The 17190-nt window shown below is 40.0% G+C and overlaps 1 protein-coding gene across 2 annotated transcripts in view; it reads right to left on the bottom strand.

The window, feature by feature from the left end:
* rasa3 (RAS p21 protein activator 3) overlaps window positions 1-17190 on the bottom strand; it is a 42946-nt gene that overhangs the window by 3895 nt on the left and 21861 nt on the right. For both annotated transcript variants that reach the window (XM_072380765.1, XM_072380766.1), the window contains exons 5-23: window positions 16802-16878; window positions 10915-10995; window positions 10742-10814; window positions 9835-9908; window positions 9641-9745; window positions 8073-8229; window positions 7830-7978; window positions 7335-7449; window positions 7118-7192; window positions 6909-7032; window positions 6126-6232; window positions 5759-5836; window positions 5555-5632; window positions 5264-5337; window positions 2230-2336; window positions 858-940; window positions 565-773; window positions 373-476; window positions 97-280 (exon numbers count right to left, since the gene is read on the bottom strand). In XM_072380765.1, the coding sequence (XP_072236866.1) occupies window positions 97-280; window positions 373-476; window positions 565-773; window positions 858-940; window positions 2230-2336; window positions 5264-5337; window positions 5555-5632; window positions 5759-5836; window positions 6126-6232; window positions 6909-7032; window positions 7118-7192; window positions 7335-7449; window positions 7830-7978; window positions 8073-8229; window positions 9641-9745; window positions 9835-9908; window positions 10742-10814; window positions 10915-10995; window positions 16802-16878 (2054 nt within the window). The remainder of the gene's footprint in view (window positions 1-96; window positions 281-372; window positions 477-564; window positions 774-857; window positions 941-2229; window positions 2337-5263; window positions 5338-5554; window positions 5633-5758; window positions 5837-6125; window positions 6233-6908; window positions 7033-7117; window positions 7193-7334; window positions 7450-7829; window positions 7979-8072; window positions 8230-9640; window positions 9746-9834; window positions 9909-10741; window positions 10815-10914; window positions 10996-16801; window positions 16879-17190) is intronic.

Below are 17190 nucleotides of genomic sequence, written 5' to 3'. Positions count from 1 at the left end.
GCTGAAAAGGGAAGTTACTCTTTGCTGACCTAAAGCCAGCATTGCACTATAAGTAAAGTGAGTGTATTCTATCCAGGCTACGAACAAACCACATACTGGCTGCCTATCTTTGTCTTCTTGAACTTGTCCCGTTTGTACTTGGTGTGCTGCTGCTCCAAGGTCTGCACAGCTGAAACGATCTGCTTCAGCGTTTTGTAAGTCTCCTGAGGGTCATCGATGACAAAGCTAGAGTACTCCTCCTGTTCGGGCCCATCGTACACAGACTTACTGCCACATGCCTCTGTAGGGGAGGACAGGCAACAGAGTAAGAGACTAAACAAAAGAGGTACGGTGAAAATAAACTCAGACAGGGCGGAAAACAGGCAGTCAGACCTTGCATCTTGATCAGTTTGGTCATGTATGTGCAGTAGAGGGAATAAATTCTTTCGGTTTCTCTGTCTCCATCTACGTCCAGCTGGATGTTTGCTGGGAGACCACTAAAAATAGAAGCAGACAGGCACATAATAAGAGTGAGAACAAAGGAGAGTAATCTGATGCAGGATGGGTTCTGGCAGCTTTATGTACCCAGTGCAGGGCGTACACCCTGGGGCTGTATCTGCTGAGAGCTTGCAGCAGAGCCAGTGGCCATTGAGGTAAGCTGAAGGATGGTAGGTGCTCAGGCGTTTGCGGTTGCATTGGCTGACTTTGGTCAGGATGTCAATCCAGTCGCGGGCCTCCACGCAGTTGTTGGCCTGGATGTAGAGCGCTCTCTCTGGCTGAATAACCTGGAACATCTGGAGAAGGGGAAAAACAGACAGCAAGTGAGCGGAAAATCTTCATACTTGAAGGAGTATTTTGGGCCCAACAGCAGCCCTTACATTTTTCATCTTGAAAGACTCTTCCTCCAGCCTCTCAACGGCCAGGATGTTCTCTATGGGAATGCTGCATAGAGCGCCCTCGCCTGGAAGCAACAAGAGGCATATTCACACATGAGAAGTGACAAAAAACGTAAAAAAAAACCCAGTGAGGAGTACATTAATAAACTAAAGTATCAAATCTTATAGTCTGTTATAGTGTTATTGATCTTGCAGAGACAAACCGACCTAAGAATATGCAGGGGTTATTTGGCAAATAATGTACATAAAACACAAGCTGATTTAGGAATTTGCAGTTCATTTCTGCTTATCATTATCATCCGTCAGACCAACACAATATTAAGCATATGGTTTTAATGCTGTGGCTGACTGGTAAAGAATGCACCACACCTAAAAATGTCTAAATCAGACTCATGTGTTGTTCACTTATGACTGAGTTAAGACTCTGAGCATCATTCAAGGCTTCTGTCATCTCTCTTGGACCTTCCTGTTAAACTTCTGATGAACCAACATTTATGGCACACTGTTCAACAGCCTCCTCTGTTTTATGCATCTCTTACATATAAGAGAAAATGCATTTATTCAAATGCAGTCCAATTATTACATCAGAAACGAGACCCTAGTTAATGCTCGTTCAAGCATCAATTCACTGGTTCCAACTAATGTAGATTTTACTGTATAAACTACATGCTTTGGATGGCATAGATTATGCTTTGAGTTTGAAAAATCCAAGTTTATTCTTAGCGGCAAAAAGTCATATACTCAGGTTTAAGCTGAAATTTTATTTGAGTCTGGTGAGATATCTGATATCTGAAATTTGTTGATGAGAGTTTAAACTCGCATGTCCATTCATGCTCAACTTGTCAATCTTTAGATCTTCATCCTCCTAAATTCTTCGCTTAAGATATCAGGATTCGAAATGATGCGTTTTCCGGCAGAGCTTAAAACTATCACTCTATATATAACTGTTGCAAAAGTTGTCTTAAAAAGCATTTTATGCTTCATTCCTCTACTTATACAGACTTCTATACACACACATGCGCATAGACAGTATGTGCAAGTTATCTTTAGCAGCTTTCCTGTCCGTTGCACTGTGGGAAAACATCGAACTAAGGAATTTCAGAATAGCTTATAAGCACGTTTTAGTCTGAGCTTGTTTGGATGCATGAACTTGCTGCCTCCTCAGTAACTTAATGTCCACCACATGTGTTGGATGATGAGCATGCAGACTAAAAGCTCGCTGTGCAGATCCCCCCCCCCCTCGCCTCCCCTCCCCTTCCTGCTGATTCTATCACAAACACACACACACACACAAACATGAACAGACGAGTCAACAACTCGACTGCGGAGGACCTGGTGAACCCTCTGACCTCACCTTTGGTTTTGTGGTAGGTGAACTCATGGTTGGTGAGGCGGAACCACCTCTTCTTGAAGTTCTTAATTCCAAACCGGTTTCTTCCCTGCGCCCTCTTAATCATAAATCTGAGGAGAAATGGGAAAGACAAACACCTCTGAGAACAAGAACAGCTCTTGTTTGATACAGATGTTTAAACAGAACTTTTTTCATCCAGCACATTCCAACCCTTGCATTTGTGTACAGTGCTTAAATGGTGTATAAATAAGTAACTTTACATAAAATGATTTGTAGACACTATTTTCTTAGAGTGATTCCTGTGCTGTCAATAGTTGGTATTTGTCATTCCACTGACATGCTGGCATTAACGCTGCTGTAACTGTAATAAGCCTCAGTACAGCACTCATAGATTTCAGTCTATGAGTAAAAAAAGGAGATGGGTCAGCGCATCAAACATACCAGTGCTGTTCCACGTTTTACCCAGCTATCTAAAGCGAATGCATAAATGAATGGACTTTTTCACCAAATCATGACACAATATTCTAAACTTAATTCTAACCTTGAAGACAGCCACTGATTTCTTTTTTTTTTTTTTTACTTTGAGGGGACTTAAAACACAAGAATTCAATTCACTTGATGCAGTCACACACATGGGGCGCATGTGTTGATGTGTTAAAGGCTTCCCTTGAGTTTCAGCTGCAGAAAAAAGTTGATCTGACAGATAAACAACTACTGTAGTATTTTAGGATTTTAAAACTGGTCTTGTTCCCGGGCTGCAGTCAGTGTTGTGGTCTCAGACCAAGAAAGCTCTGGATTTGAATCTACTGGCCAACCAGGGCCTTTCTGCTTGGATTTTCTGAGTTTTGTCTGTGTTGGTGATTCTCATCCGGCTGTGAGTGTTGTCTGTAGTTGTCTGATAGTTGTCAGTCTCTTTATGTTAGCCCTGTGACTGGCAGCCTGTTGTGTTCTGGCATTTGATCATTCAACCGAATAACTTGATTTACCTTCAATAAACTGAAAATGATAATAATCACCAGATGCACCTCTTTGGGTTTGATTTTCTGATGACAGCTATAGATGCTGCATTGTCAGCATGCATCGAATCAAATCTTAAATAGTTAATAAGATGCTTTTAATAAGAAGTTCTTTATTTTGCAAAGCCAAGATTTGGTGGGGAAGCATCACTACTCTCTGCTTTGCTATAAATATTACTATAAAGTGATTGCTTGAGAAATAACCAGAAGCTAAATATAGAATGAAAGTAATCCTTAGTAGCAGCTCTTTGCTTCCTTTTAATTTTTTCTAATGTCCATGAACAACACTTTTCAGTTTGCTTTTTTTCCCTTTAAACCTGTACATAAATAATTACGTGCAAAAGCCACTAAGTAGTGCACACCTATCCCTTTGCTTCATGAAATAAACAACACCAATGGCTGGCTGCACTGGAACGTGAAATCAATGTATACAATGTTTTAGCTTTTGAAATGTTTGACAGCATGCTAAGGTAAACACTAATTTTGTTAAAACATGAAAAAACACTGGTATGGTCCTTTAAGGGAGAGTAAACAACAGTACGTCTCTGTTTAAGAGTTTAAGGGGCCAAACTGGAAGAATTTACAAATGCAAATCACTAGGAATGTAAGCACATCAGTAACTACCCTCCCATATGAACATTTGTAGTCCCTTCACTCTACAGAAAGATCTGATCTCACATCTGACAAATACGTGTACGGCAGTGAAAAAAAAGTCAAGATGAGGGCAGATATGATGTCCCAGAAATGTTTGTAGAGTAACCCCTGCTGTCATTGTTGCACCAAGCGTGTCTGGTGAAGTGAGGAACGAGACGGGCCATCAGCACTAGTAGCACCTCCTAGGTAAGCAGGCTTAAAGGCTAACACTTCACTTTACTCAGTCACAGTAAAAGACATACACTTTTAATGCATTGTGACTATAAACCATTGCAGAGTGAAATTTTGATAGTGCCTTTAAAGGTTGCTTGTATGCAGGACAGATATAAAGTAAAGTGCAGCTGCTTCTACAGTAGCATATGATGTTGATGGGAGAGAAAATGTCCAGTTGCTTTTCAGGAGGTGGGGGGGTCACAGTGCAAACACAGGAGGGGGATCACAAGGACAAAGCCTTTACATGGAGAAGCTCTTACCTGCCCTTTGTTCCTTTACGCCCTTTCCCATCAACCCTCTTTATAGTGACTTTTACACTCCTACGCCCGGTAGCAGAAACAAAAGAGGGTGGGGATGTTGATGAGTGAGGCACTGGAACAACTACGTTCAACTGGAAGCTCTGCTTCCCTTTAAGCCTCATCAGTAATACCATGAAATCAACAGCCCATTTGATGTTGCGAAGGGGCTCTGCTTCCTGCCTCAGATGCATCTTTACTGTAACTGTTCTGTTCACATTGGGTCACGCATGCAAAGGTAAAATTGGCTCACCACTCACTTTGGTGTGTTCAATATAACGCTGCAGCTGGCTAGCATGGCTTTGCAAGAAGACTGGAGAGAGACGAGTGTAAAGCAACCAAACCTATGAAGTTCACTGCATGAGGCCACGTATTGTTTGCTAAATCTGCTCTAAAACATCTCCAATTTACCTCCTGTAAAATGGACAAGTATGGGATATAATTAGCAACTTTACATGATATAAGATTGCATATTTGTGCCATTTTCTTTGCTGAGTAAAGAAGTCAGCTATAGCATCGTATTTATCTACAACACTTCTGAGTGCTCTCAGGTCTCTTATCAATCACCCTCTGCCTGCTCTCATGACTTAAGATAGAAAAAAATGTCAAGACAACCCTAACAAGGTTGAAAACAGAGAAAAAGGTGTGTGGTTAACAATGAAAAATAGAGCAATATTTCAGTAACAGCCACAGTATACCAGACAGTTTTACTGAGATCTCACATTACTGTGTCATACATTCTGTGAAGTAACCTATAATCACTTATAGCGGACCTCCTTGGAATGGCATTGAGAGTGATGTCTACACGTTTGTATTTGGATTGCTTTTATTTCCATGAACATCAAGATTAACCCTTACCCTTCTTTGAGCATGATTGGTGTCTCAATGCTCTTCTGATCCCATTTGCCAGAGGTGGAGATCAGGTCCAGGAACTGCAGAGGCAAGTGAAGGTGGTTAGTTATCAAAATAACCATTGTTGTATTACCTTTTGTTCACTTTCCTACACCACACGGCTCTTCTGACACATCCACACTTGTTCAAAAACACATTCACCATTTATGCAAGCTTATCGTTACTCAATTAGCATACAAGACGAAAATGTTTTAAGTGTCTACACACTGGCAAAGATCCACTGCATGGGGCACTCACATTTTTCACAGCATCTGCATATTTCTGCTCGTTGAAGTAGTCGTAAAATGCGGCCATGTATGACTCTTTGAAATTGGCCTTAGAGATGAAAAAGAGCAAGAGGTTGGCAAGTTGTGCTTGAATTTAGCACTTTAAAGCATACAAGACAAGGTTCAGTTTGGTGACAGGGAAATCACATAAAGTGCTTTAAGCAGAGAGACTCACAGATTTAGATTTGGCGAGACTACCCAGTGTCTGGATCGTCTTGGAGATGAGGGTGAGGGTTCTTGAGGTGGCAGGATCCTACAGACACGCAAAGACATTAAATTATACATCGCTTTTCTCATGTGACCACATGCTGAAAGAATTTTCTCAGTAATAGTCGCTCTTCACAAAAATAAAGTCAAGAATGAACAGTAAACTTCAGGTTTTAAGCAAAGATGGATGAGAAAAAGTTTGAAAAACCCCCAAATCTGAACAATTACAACGTGTGAGACAAAAAAACGACCAATAAAAATCTGAACAATTTCAGCAGCACTCGCTTTCAGGTTCACATACGCATGTATACAGTAGACGTTTTGTGGGGACTCACTGGATGGTGGGGACGCAGGTGGAACAAGTTGGGGGAGAGGATGGCTGGAGCGAAGAAACGCAGGAAGATGAAACTGCTTACTGCCGTGTATCGGACATCTTGGTCAACTGGACAGCAGAAAATACAAAAACAGGCTTTTCAAACACTTTGAACTTAATGAGAATATGTACACAGTCAGAGCACTGAGTGAACCATCCAGAAAACAAGTCACATTTTGTTGTCTATTGTCCTTTTTGCTATGTACTGTGTGACACTTCAGTAGAAACATTGATTTTATGAATATGAAGCAAAGTGGTCCATTAAAAAGGTTTACCAAGTTAGCAACAATAAAACCCTGTTAAAAGAATAAATTGTGGGGTTGCAGATGATTTGTGCACAGTTTATTTTTTACAAATAAACATGTTTTTTTTTAGTATTTACAATTAGAAACTGTATGTTTTCTAATTTCTGGTGGGACGTAACACACTGTTAGGAAGACACAGTCAAAAAGGCCATCAGGTAAAAGTGGCAGTTCCTCCCCTGACTGCAGCACTCAGAGCTGACCAACAGGAGGCACCATTAGTCTACGAGAAACTCTTCTCCGTTGCACACACAACCTTAAGGAGTGTGTGGGAGGCTTGAGGGGTTTTAGGACTGACACAAACAGTCTCTCTGTCATCCACAGTGAATAGAAAAAAGTGTCCTTGGACATTTTACACATCCTGTTCTTCACTGTCCTTCATTTCCTGTTGCTTTTTACGAGCTTTCCTGCATCTCCTCCAAGTTCTTCAGGAAGTCAGTTACCTTCGAAACGAGTTGCAGCGGACTCCCTCAGAGAGAAGAAGATGTCACACATGACGGTGGGACAGCGAACGCCAGAGGTGGTGATAACGTTGAAGATGCGGTCGACATACTGACGAAGGTTTTCCTGAAGGAGAGGAGGCAGTCCAGAGGTGTCAGATAAAACAAGTACCTCATGCACACAAACACCAAACATACGCTTTGGTTCTTACCCTGTTTGTCTCCAAATTTTCCGACTCTTTGAGCTTCACTGGATCGATTTCACAGGATTTGTGTTCTGTGCAGATCTGTGATGACATAAAGAAGCATTAACTATTTGTGACAGATTTTCTTAATTATCCTCAGGGAGAGACAAGAGGTTTGGCAAAACTGAGGCAGACACTAATTGTGAGCAAAGGGAAAATGTATGGGCATGTTGTAATATCTTACCTCATCTATGATCGGCTTAAGTGTGACTTGCAGATAGTGCATTCCTGCCAGCTTCATGGTCTCATCAATGCACTTAGAAGTCAGCGAGTTTCCACGGAAAATGGTGTTTGGATCCCTACAAAAGGAGGCACTGACTGTTTTTAGGGGGTACAAGTCCAACAGCTTGTTTTTAAAATGAGATGCCAAAGCCCACGAGATGAAATAAACAATCTACCCATTTAATATCCAAAGTAATCTTATCAAAGTGGCATCTAAATGCTAACCTTGTGCTTATTCCTATGCAACTTGATTAGCATCTCTTTATCTAATAATGTCAACAGCAGTGGTTCAATCATATTGACCTGATTTATTAAAGCAGAAATAATTACCATTTACCGTGTCTTCCACAAAATACATCTATATATATTTTTGAAAAACAATCTCAAAGCTGCAGCACTGGTTGTGTAAGCTGCGCTGAGTTGGTTTCTGAGGTCAAAGTTGCAACAAATCACTCACTGTGTGCGGTTGACTTCAGCATGGGCGATGGCGCTGATGAAAGGCACTATTTTGCCATAATGAAGAAAGAGACGCACAAGTGGAATGGCAGCTTCCTGTTTCTCTCGACACACCTCTCCTAGAATATGAGCAGCAGATGCCGACACAGGCTGAAAAGAGACCGCAGAGAGTGAAGCGGTTAGCAATACAGAAAGAGGCAGGGAGTCAAAATACAGTAGGTCTGAGTATAGTGGGGACATGTACCTCAACATTCGCAGAGTGCAGCAGCAGATCTCTGAGGGGAGTGTAGTGTTCGGAGGGGAAAACATGGTCCTCTGTATAGACAATGTTCAGACGCAGAGAGCCAAGCTCTTCTACCTTCACAGACTTCCCACCGTTCTCCCTGGGCTGCAGAAAGTACCTGAAGAAGATTGGCCGTATCATAAGAACAAATGAGTGGCTGACATTACACTGACATTACTACACTGATAAGCCTAAAGTAGGGCACAAAACAGCTATTTAAAGCTGCACTAATCAATATTTACTCAATAACTAATCAATATACTCATCCTGCAGTATATACAGTATATAGCAATATACTCATCCTGCAGTTCTACTTCTGGCAGTGAGGAAATTATGTAGAAACCGTCCCCAGAAAACTAATTCCATGTCACAGGTTTCAGGTTTCTTTGAAAGTTTGTTTTGTTTTTACAGTTTGTTCATCAAGAGCGACATAAACATAATGCCAAATGTGCACATGGACTTTGGTTTAACTGACCGATATTAAAATGCTATTTTCAATGTGCTTAATTGTTTGAGGTGAACCTGTATTTTCCAGTAACTTTTATGGAAATTTTCTAAACATTTTCTACCCTTGGTGAATAAAGCCTTGATAAAGGATGAATCCTTCCCCTGAGGCTCTTTTCTTATCTGGAGCATCACAAACATTCACAGATACTTTATGAGTTTTGCCACAATAAGCTCTGTCATACTCCCAGCAGCTGTAGACCGTATCACTACAGCCAATCTTTCAACACCAGCACGCCAGCAAAGTAATGTTGGCACAGTCGCCAGATTTAAAATTTGGATATTTAAAACTCAAATGCTGAGCGATTTTGCTGGTTCAGTCAAAATCTTGTGAACATGTTTGGCAAGATTTTAAATGTAAGTTAAGTTCTGTAGCATGTATGCTGTGAAAATTATGGCTATCCCCAGTTAAATATCGCACAGCTCTGCAGTTTCCCTCATCTCTTTTTACTGACTTTTAGCTCATTGTTTTGGTTTTAAAGCCCAACAACTTTATTATGTTATGTCACACTCACCGCTCTAATAAAATAATTATAAAATTCCCAGAAATAAAGCTGGAAAAAAACATACATAGGTAGCCCAACACCAAAGAGTAAACTGTCACTATTAGCACCCCTCTGGGGAACATACAGAGTTTTTAGCAGCTAATGCAGTAAAACAGAGATAAAATTAAGTCAGCCTTAAGATTATGTTATTAAGGTCATGTTGCTCGAGTCAACTTGACAGGTGGGCAGCATAATTACATCAAATTGACTTAATTTACTGTCTGAAAAGATAAACAAAACACACTTTGAGCTCTATCAAATAAACCTTGAACACGCCATCGGTGTAGAAAAGAGCGTTTATGCTCACGAAAGTCTAATTTAGTAAGGTAAAATTGTATAACTATATAATACTTTAGTTGGTGTTGATACTTGCAACATTAATACCACTGTTGTTGCTATGGCAACATTTGTGTTGCCAACAATAATGAAACACAGCCTAACAGCATCAGGGGGACAGTACAGAGATCACGCTCCTCTCACCAGGCATCATGGACTCCAACTTGACTAAGGACCCGCAGAGGAACACGTACACCTCCCAGGAACTCATCCCCAAACTTCAGGTTGCTGGCGTTCCACAGATCCACCCTGAACACCGACCACACAGTGATGTTCAAACACGTGAGAAGCTTCAAGAGATAGCTTGTTAGGCTCAGCTAAGACAGCAGCTAACTCACCTCAGAGCCAGTTTATCAACATCCTCCTCTTCAACGTCAAACTGTCGCTTTGTGTAGCTTAATGGCCGCGTAACCTAGAAATGGACCAAGAAGAATTTTTCAATAATCATTCTCAAATGACTGGAGTTGATGTTTTGCCTGAAGTTGTCACCTCAGGGTCTGGTGATATTTAGCAGTCGTAAAAAAGGAGGGTCACATGACAGATATGATAGATGAGCTAAGTCTGTGACAGGACCACCTGTATGTGTGTGAGACACAGAAAACGGCCAGAAAAGACTACAGGGTGTGTGCAGTTGTGTTCATGTGGTAGTTAGGAATAAATAAGACAGTCTTGTCAGAAAGAAATCAATGGGCCGGATTGTTTGGGTTGTCTGAATCAATCATACTCTTGTCCTGCTGTCTGCTGGTGCTGCAGCAGGGAGGCTGGAGGGAGGAGCAAATCAAAAATGTCAGAGAAGATCTGCAGTGAGCTAAGGCAGTGTAGAAGAGAGCGTAAAAATATCTACTGTAAAACTATACGATAGTAGGAACAAATATCACCTGGGACTTGACGTTCGTACTTCTGACGTTTTCATGTTTCTGGTTAAGCTAATTTTTCTAACTTTTATCACATGAACCCCTTTGTTTAAAAAGGAAATCCTACGAAAGGACTGTTTTCCATCCAATGTATGTGTAGATAAATTCATTTATATCATATAAAATTAAGCGACTCAGTTTAATAGTGGCTAAAGTTAACGATATATAAGAAACTGTGTGGATACAATTTGGTGTTTGTATGTTTCACCATGACAATGTCCCTGCAAACAAAGGCAGAAATAGCTAAGATGGTCACAGCAGCACGCACAATGACTGCCCATGACACAACTGACAAAAAATGGCTTTAAAGGTGCAGTTAATGTTTAACTACCTCAAAATAGAAAACCTCATCATACTGGGGATTGTTGGTTTTTCTCTTCACCTTGGTCTTTTTGGCTTCTGACCTGAGGGAGAGAAGGAAAGAAACCAAAGACAAAACTAAATGTTTATCCAAATGTAACCATGTGATAAATTTTAAACATTCAGCCATGAAGAAAAACTTACCTTGAAGGACCTAGCAAGGAAACAGCAGCATAGGGATCACACTGGCCGTTTACAATTGGAAGACCTTGGCACTCCAACACTCTGCAAAAACCAGAAACGCATCAGCACAAAAGTGTTCATGCTTCTCTCACAATTTAAATCAGTTCTTAATGGGTTAAACAAGCCTTAAAACAACAGCAGCCCAAAAACAGGACCTGAACAAAACATCCTCCAAAAGCCAGTTCGAATGTACTCGTTGAGGGCACTTAAAGCGCCATTAACTGTATATTATCATTCAAACAAATGATTAACAGAAAAGGGTCACAAGCACAGTCAATTCCTATGACAATCGGGACCAATCCTTCACCACTGCAAAGCCTTTATCAGCCCCCACAGACAGTTTCAGAGCTGCCTCAACCCTCCTGCACAGCAGAATACAGAGGATGTTCCCAGGAAACAAGAACACAACCAAGTCTACGCTACCTGCCGAGCAAAGAGATTAAGAACGGGGGCGTGTTTTTATGAAAACCAGGTTCTCAGACTTGTTTAATGCTTTTTTTTCATGCATATGTATGTTCACTCCTTTACCACACAGAATTCCCTTCGTAGAGTATCAAAATATACTCACAATGCTTAGAAACTAGAAAGTCATTAAGCAAGAGTGCATCTTCCACCAAAGTCACTGTAATATTTCATCATTTTGAAGAAAAGGATCTGGTTCCATCCTAAATTTGAATGTGTTTTTCTTTAGGTAAAGTTTTAGGAAATTCACCTTGGTAGCTATCTATAGATGGATAGAAAGATGTTCTATTACTCATTGAATACAAAACATTACCAATTGAAAGTGCAAACATAGGAAATGATAAATAAATACTCTTATAAGTGAGTCAGTCATTAAAACAGTGAAATAAAAACAAGATTTAAAAACTGTTTTTGATATGATACTCCTAAACACAGATAAACAAATAGCAGTTTTCAATGATACTCAACTTTTAAAATAGGAATTAGTGCATCTTCTTAATAACCACTACTTTAAAAACAACCCAAAGTTTTTACCATTCTCCTGCTGTCACAGTAAAATGTTCCCCTTGAAAATGTCTCTTTAGCTCTCTCCCTACTCACTTTTTATTAAATGGATTACATGTAGAAAAGTGAAGCCAAAGTATCCCAGAAGCAATCGCTGTCATCATGCACTGGTGACCTTTTTTGCAACCAGTGTGTGGTGGTGACTGTGGGGGTGGAGGCTTGGTGTATGGTAATTTGTACCACACCTCCCACTGGAGTACTACTTTTAACCTCACACATTTATTTAAACTGTATATGTGTTAAAGACAACCCAAATTTAATTTCTGTCTGTAACAGCTGACCTGCTGTTGGATGACATCATGCTGTAAGGGGATTAACACTCAAACAGGGGACCCAGCAGGACAGATCACTTCCTGTGTGTCACGCTGATGCACCACCAGTCACACCACATGATGAATTACACAGCAAATCACAGCGCTGCCCACAGCTGAACTGACACACATGCAACAGCATGCACCATCCTGCTGGCATGCGCACACACACAGGTTCCTAATAAGGAGTAAGGAATGGGCTGGGTTAAGCATTGCTAATGCCACAGCACTTCCTGTCCAGTAAGCTTGTTTACATAACCCCTGCTTGGCCTACAATCCAGCCCTCCCTCGGTCTGTCATCACTGCTGTGAGCTCTGACATGCCAGACAGTGGCGATGAAGCAGACGTGTTTGTTTTAGTCGACATTACTCATATCCTTTCTAAAAGGATTTCTCTTAAAGATGAAAAAAAAAATTGCATCACAGCCTTCCTGCCAATCCAAAAAAACCTGCACATATAATGTGGATGTGATCATGACTCCCTGTCATTATGTCTGTACAATTCCATTAATGAGAACAGAGATTTTTTTATAAAGGGATGCCTCTTGTCTTCATTTGTACTCATGGATTTGCACAATCGACCATAATTCTGTCTGTCATTGTTTTGCCGTGATAGAATAAGTGTATTGATATTTTATCTTAATGTCATGGTAAGATGAATGTGAGTGATACTGAATATATGAAAAAAAGCTGTTCACGCTAAAGCTTCTCTGTTTGACTCATGAGGAAGCCGTGTAAAGTCTGACAAGAGGAGTCATTTGAGTCAGTGACATTTGTGGTCTAAAGTTTGAAACAAAAACGAAATCTGAGGGTGTGCAAACCATCTCTGGAAGCCGAGGCTACAGTGGCTGTCACTTGTAGTGCCTCAAACCAAATTGTGATTGGGCTAGTTGAAATGTGTACAACACCGAATTAGATCTGACAAGAAAGAAGAATGTGGGAAGTAAAAAGAAGAGCTGGACCAAAGTTTTGGCAGACATGTACACAACAATGAGAATAGCTATATAAGTAATATTATAAGTAATAAGTAATAAGTAATGTAATTTATATATATACATATACATGTACATACATGTGAATGCTTTCTGTCCCGACAGAAATGAATGCAGAAAAAGATACCAAGCTCTAATAAAATTTGATACTTTTGTTTCTGTTTCTTCTGTGTCTTTAAAAATATCCATCAAGAGTATCCAATGTTACAGAGGTTTGATGTTTAAAGGTATACTAAGAGATTGCTGTTTGCTTCCCCGAAGTGGGAAGTTGAAACTCAGAATTACATCCTTTTCAACCTCAAGAATAAAGTGTTTACAGCACTGGAAGTCTTTTTGGAAAACCTTCCGAAATGTGAATTGTGCCGTTTTCTTTTCTTTTTCTAAGTCTGAGATTAGAAAGTGAGAGTTCCCAGATGCAATCGAACACAACATAATGACAGCAGTTTCAAGAAGTTAATGACAATCACAGAACAAATAAGTGTCATTTTCCAACTGTCTCACCACTGTTAGGCTTTAAAGCACAAATTAACGTGTCAACACCCAGACACGACCCCCGTGGGAAGCTGCAGCTGATCACTATGTTTTAAAAGTAGTCACACTCGCATGTTGTTATCAGCTGTAGTCCACACAAAGGATCTCAACCTCAAAAGAAACAAGGAAAATACCAGCAGAGGACTCTGTCTCTGTACAGAAACACATCAACACAAACTTCTACTGGATCGTAAGACATGACTGAGGAGAAGAATTGGTAGAAAACTGATCTAACCAACTAAAGTATGAAAAATAATAATTTATTACAATCACGATCTTAAGAATGCTGCATTTACAGCAATATTTTGCCATTGCTGTTGGAAGTAGTGCCTATTTAAAATGTATCTACTGTTGGTTAATTGAATCTTGAAGATTCTTTTTTCTGCGATATACCAAAACTTTATACTTCAAAGAAAGGAACGTAGTTTTCAATGTAGTATTGTCTTTGAATGCTTTACACTGATTGAATCTGGAGGCTTTGCACTTCCAGAGGACCTGCACTTGAATCAGTGATTGTACCTTTGACATAGAAAATGTCTCACTTGTTTCTGTACAAGTTTTGTGTTCAGAGCTTTATAGCAAACAGTAACATTTACTCTCAGTTAAAACCAAAAATCATATCTAAAAAGAGGTAGTGCAAACACAGCATCAAATTGAAATAATCTTACTGGAAGTTTTAAACCTTGTTAATGAATCCATGTGAAATTCATTATATGTTATGTTATGTTATAAGACATGTCATTAGTTAATCAAGCATTCAGCACCATGACTGAGTACTGTTGCCTTGCACCGGTGGCATACAGCCTCAGAAAGATTGATTCAGACAGCCAGGGTTTCATAATCAATCTCATCAGCCAGCAGGATGGGACTTGTCCAGGCTGAGGTTTGGGAACAAGATTTTTTCACCATTAGCAACACATCATCAGCAAAGTCGAGGGTGAGTATCTGCAGCCTGGCAGGCGGAGCAGATATAGACGGCACTAATTTTCACATTTCAAAATGAAAACCCCATGATGCAGTTTTAGGGTATCAAGGGATTATTTGCATGAAGAGAAAACCTCTAAACACGCAATTTTGACGAGCAAATGTTTTTAAAGGTTTAATCAATACAAGCAGAGGGAGCTAAAGGCAGTCTGTTCTCTCTGTCTCAATCTGCTGTGATCAAACACAACTCAACACTGGAGCTGTAAGAGTTGTGAATGATTCTTTAGTCTGTAGAGCTGAATGCATGCAGATCTCTTTCTCTGCCTCTGACACACGCACACACACACACACACACACACACACACATCTTTCTAGAGAAATCTGACTAGATGACCTCCTGCTCTTCACTCTAAGCTCCTTACCACCAATGTGCTCTGGGAACAGAGCCATGCTGACTTACCATCTGAATCCCCTGTTGCATGTTACAGAAGATGGGATGCCAACAAACACATAAACAATAATAAATCTTTGATCATATCATTCATCCCCATACAAGTTGACTTAGCTCATGTGCGTACAATCGCACTTTACAACACATGCAGACTCCATGTTTAAAGGCACAGTTTTGACTTCGTGACGTCTACATCCACAGGGTTTTGATTCACACATTCAAAAGGAAACTGACTAAACAAAAAAGCTCAAACCTTGAGCTGACTCATTGCCAGTCAAAAGCTGTTGCCAGGCAACAGGCCATGCACCACAGAGGTGGAATAAAGCTTTCTGCACTGAAACCATTGTGATACTTGAGCATGACATACACAAGCTCAACAGCAGAAATCCTGCTGGGAACTTTCCAGCAACATCTGGAGTCAGAACAGCATCGATGCCAATTACAATCAGGTTTCATAAATTGGCAAACCGTAATTTGCTTAAAAGGGTTTTCGTTCGCCTCCGTTTCTTTCAAAGTGAGGGTCCTTGTCTGGCTTGTATTGTCCCCGTGCATGAAGACAGGAGCCCAAACAAGTGCAGTTGAGCAAGCAATACACATTCCTGCTGATGGTTCCTCACTGATCTGCAGTAAACAGCAGTAAGGAAAGAGAGAATGCAGCAATGTGCCAGTGAGGGTAAAAGAAAAGAAACTTGTCTGAAAATTTGCACATACAAGCCAAATTTTAAATACAACTTTAAAATGTTGAAGAAAAGACAAGACAAGCTGAAAATGCTTCCTTTAACTGATTTGAAGAGAACAAACTATGGTGCTTTGTGTTTGTTTGTTCTCTTAGATTCTGTTAGCGTTTGCATAGTAGCATCTATTCTTCCGGGGGACCACTTGACAAAAACGTTACACACATATAGCTTACATATCATGACACACTAAAATATACGTGTTATACACAAAATAAAGAAAAAACAGGAAAAAAACACGTTCTGACTGAATCCCTCATACTTTAACAGATGTTTACCATTATTTTTCTTAGAAGCCCTTAAAATCCTTGTCATTAAATTACATTATGCTTGACTGTAATAAACAGGGTAGAACATTTTTTTTAAAAGTGCCTGCTGCCTTAGACATTAATGTGAGACACACTTTTTATAAACTAGTTATCAAAAACTATTCTTGTGCTATGCACAATGACAAAAGTCAAAAACGTCAAACAAATACAGAAAGTTTTTTTGACAATGTTGCTATTTACAACAACTTAACACTTCAAAATGCGTATGGACTGGAAAAATGGCATTTTAGTGTTTTATCAAGAAACAATGAACTTAAACAAAAGCTTTGGTTTGTTCTCCATCATTTTCAAAGATTAATGCAAATTAGAATATTCATCAAAGCTGACACAATGCCACAGTGCGTCGTGGCTGTTTTTCACTAATTGTAAAATTCTGAATATTATAAAGATGTGCTTTATCAGTAAACTCTACAATATCCACGTGATGCGGCGATATAGAATTACTAAATTAAAGTCAGATGAGTCCAATAATGACAGATGCCACTATAATGTAGCGTATGAAATCATTTGAAATGAGAAAACAAGGACAAAGTGTGTGTGGATAGCCTCACCGTGTGGCCAGTTTGTGGTTGATGACTCCGCTATCAGTGATGACTTCACTCAGACGCAGCTCCAGGTGCACCTTTCCCTGCAGGGCACACAAACACAATCCAAATTTCAATTTGCTATATGTGTGCAGCATGTGAGACAGACTTGGTTTCTTATGCAATAAGAACCATTTTTGCTGAATCTAACTGCATCGTGCAACCTAATCCAGAAACATGTTTTGAGTTCGCAGAAAGATCTCAATCTATCAAGCTGCCTGAAAACATAGCAAATCAAAATAAATCACTTGCAGTTGTGCAGATATTGGTTCATAAATGTTATCTAAGGCCAAAAGACCCAATAAACCCTGTATGAAACCGAAATTCACAAATGTGAACAAGTGGCAATCCTCCAC

This window comes from Leuresthes tenuis, unplaced genomic scaffold (assembly GCF_036924035.1).
Source record: "Leuresthes tenuis unplaced genomic scaffold, fLeuTen1.0.hap1 SCAF_2, whole genome shotgun sequence".
Classification (NCBI taxonomy): domain Eukaryota; kingdom Metazoa; phylum Chordata; class Actinopteri; order Atheriniformes; family Atherinopsidae; genus Leuresthes; species Leuresthes tenuis.
The sequence above is the reverse complement of the archived record's forward strand: the minus strand, read 5'-3'. Positions and strand labels throughout refer to the sequence as shown.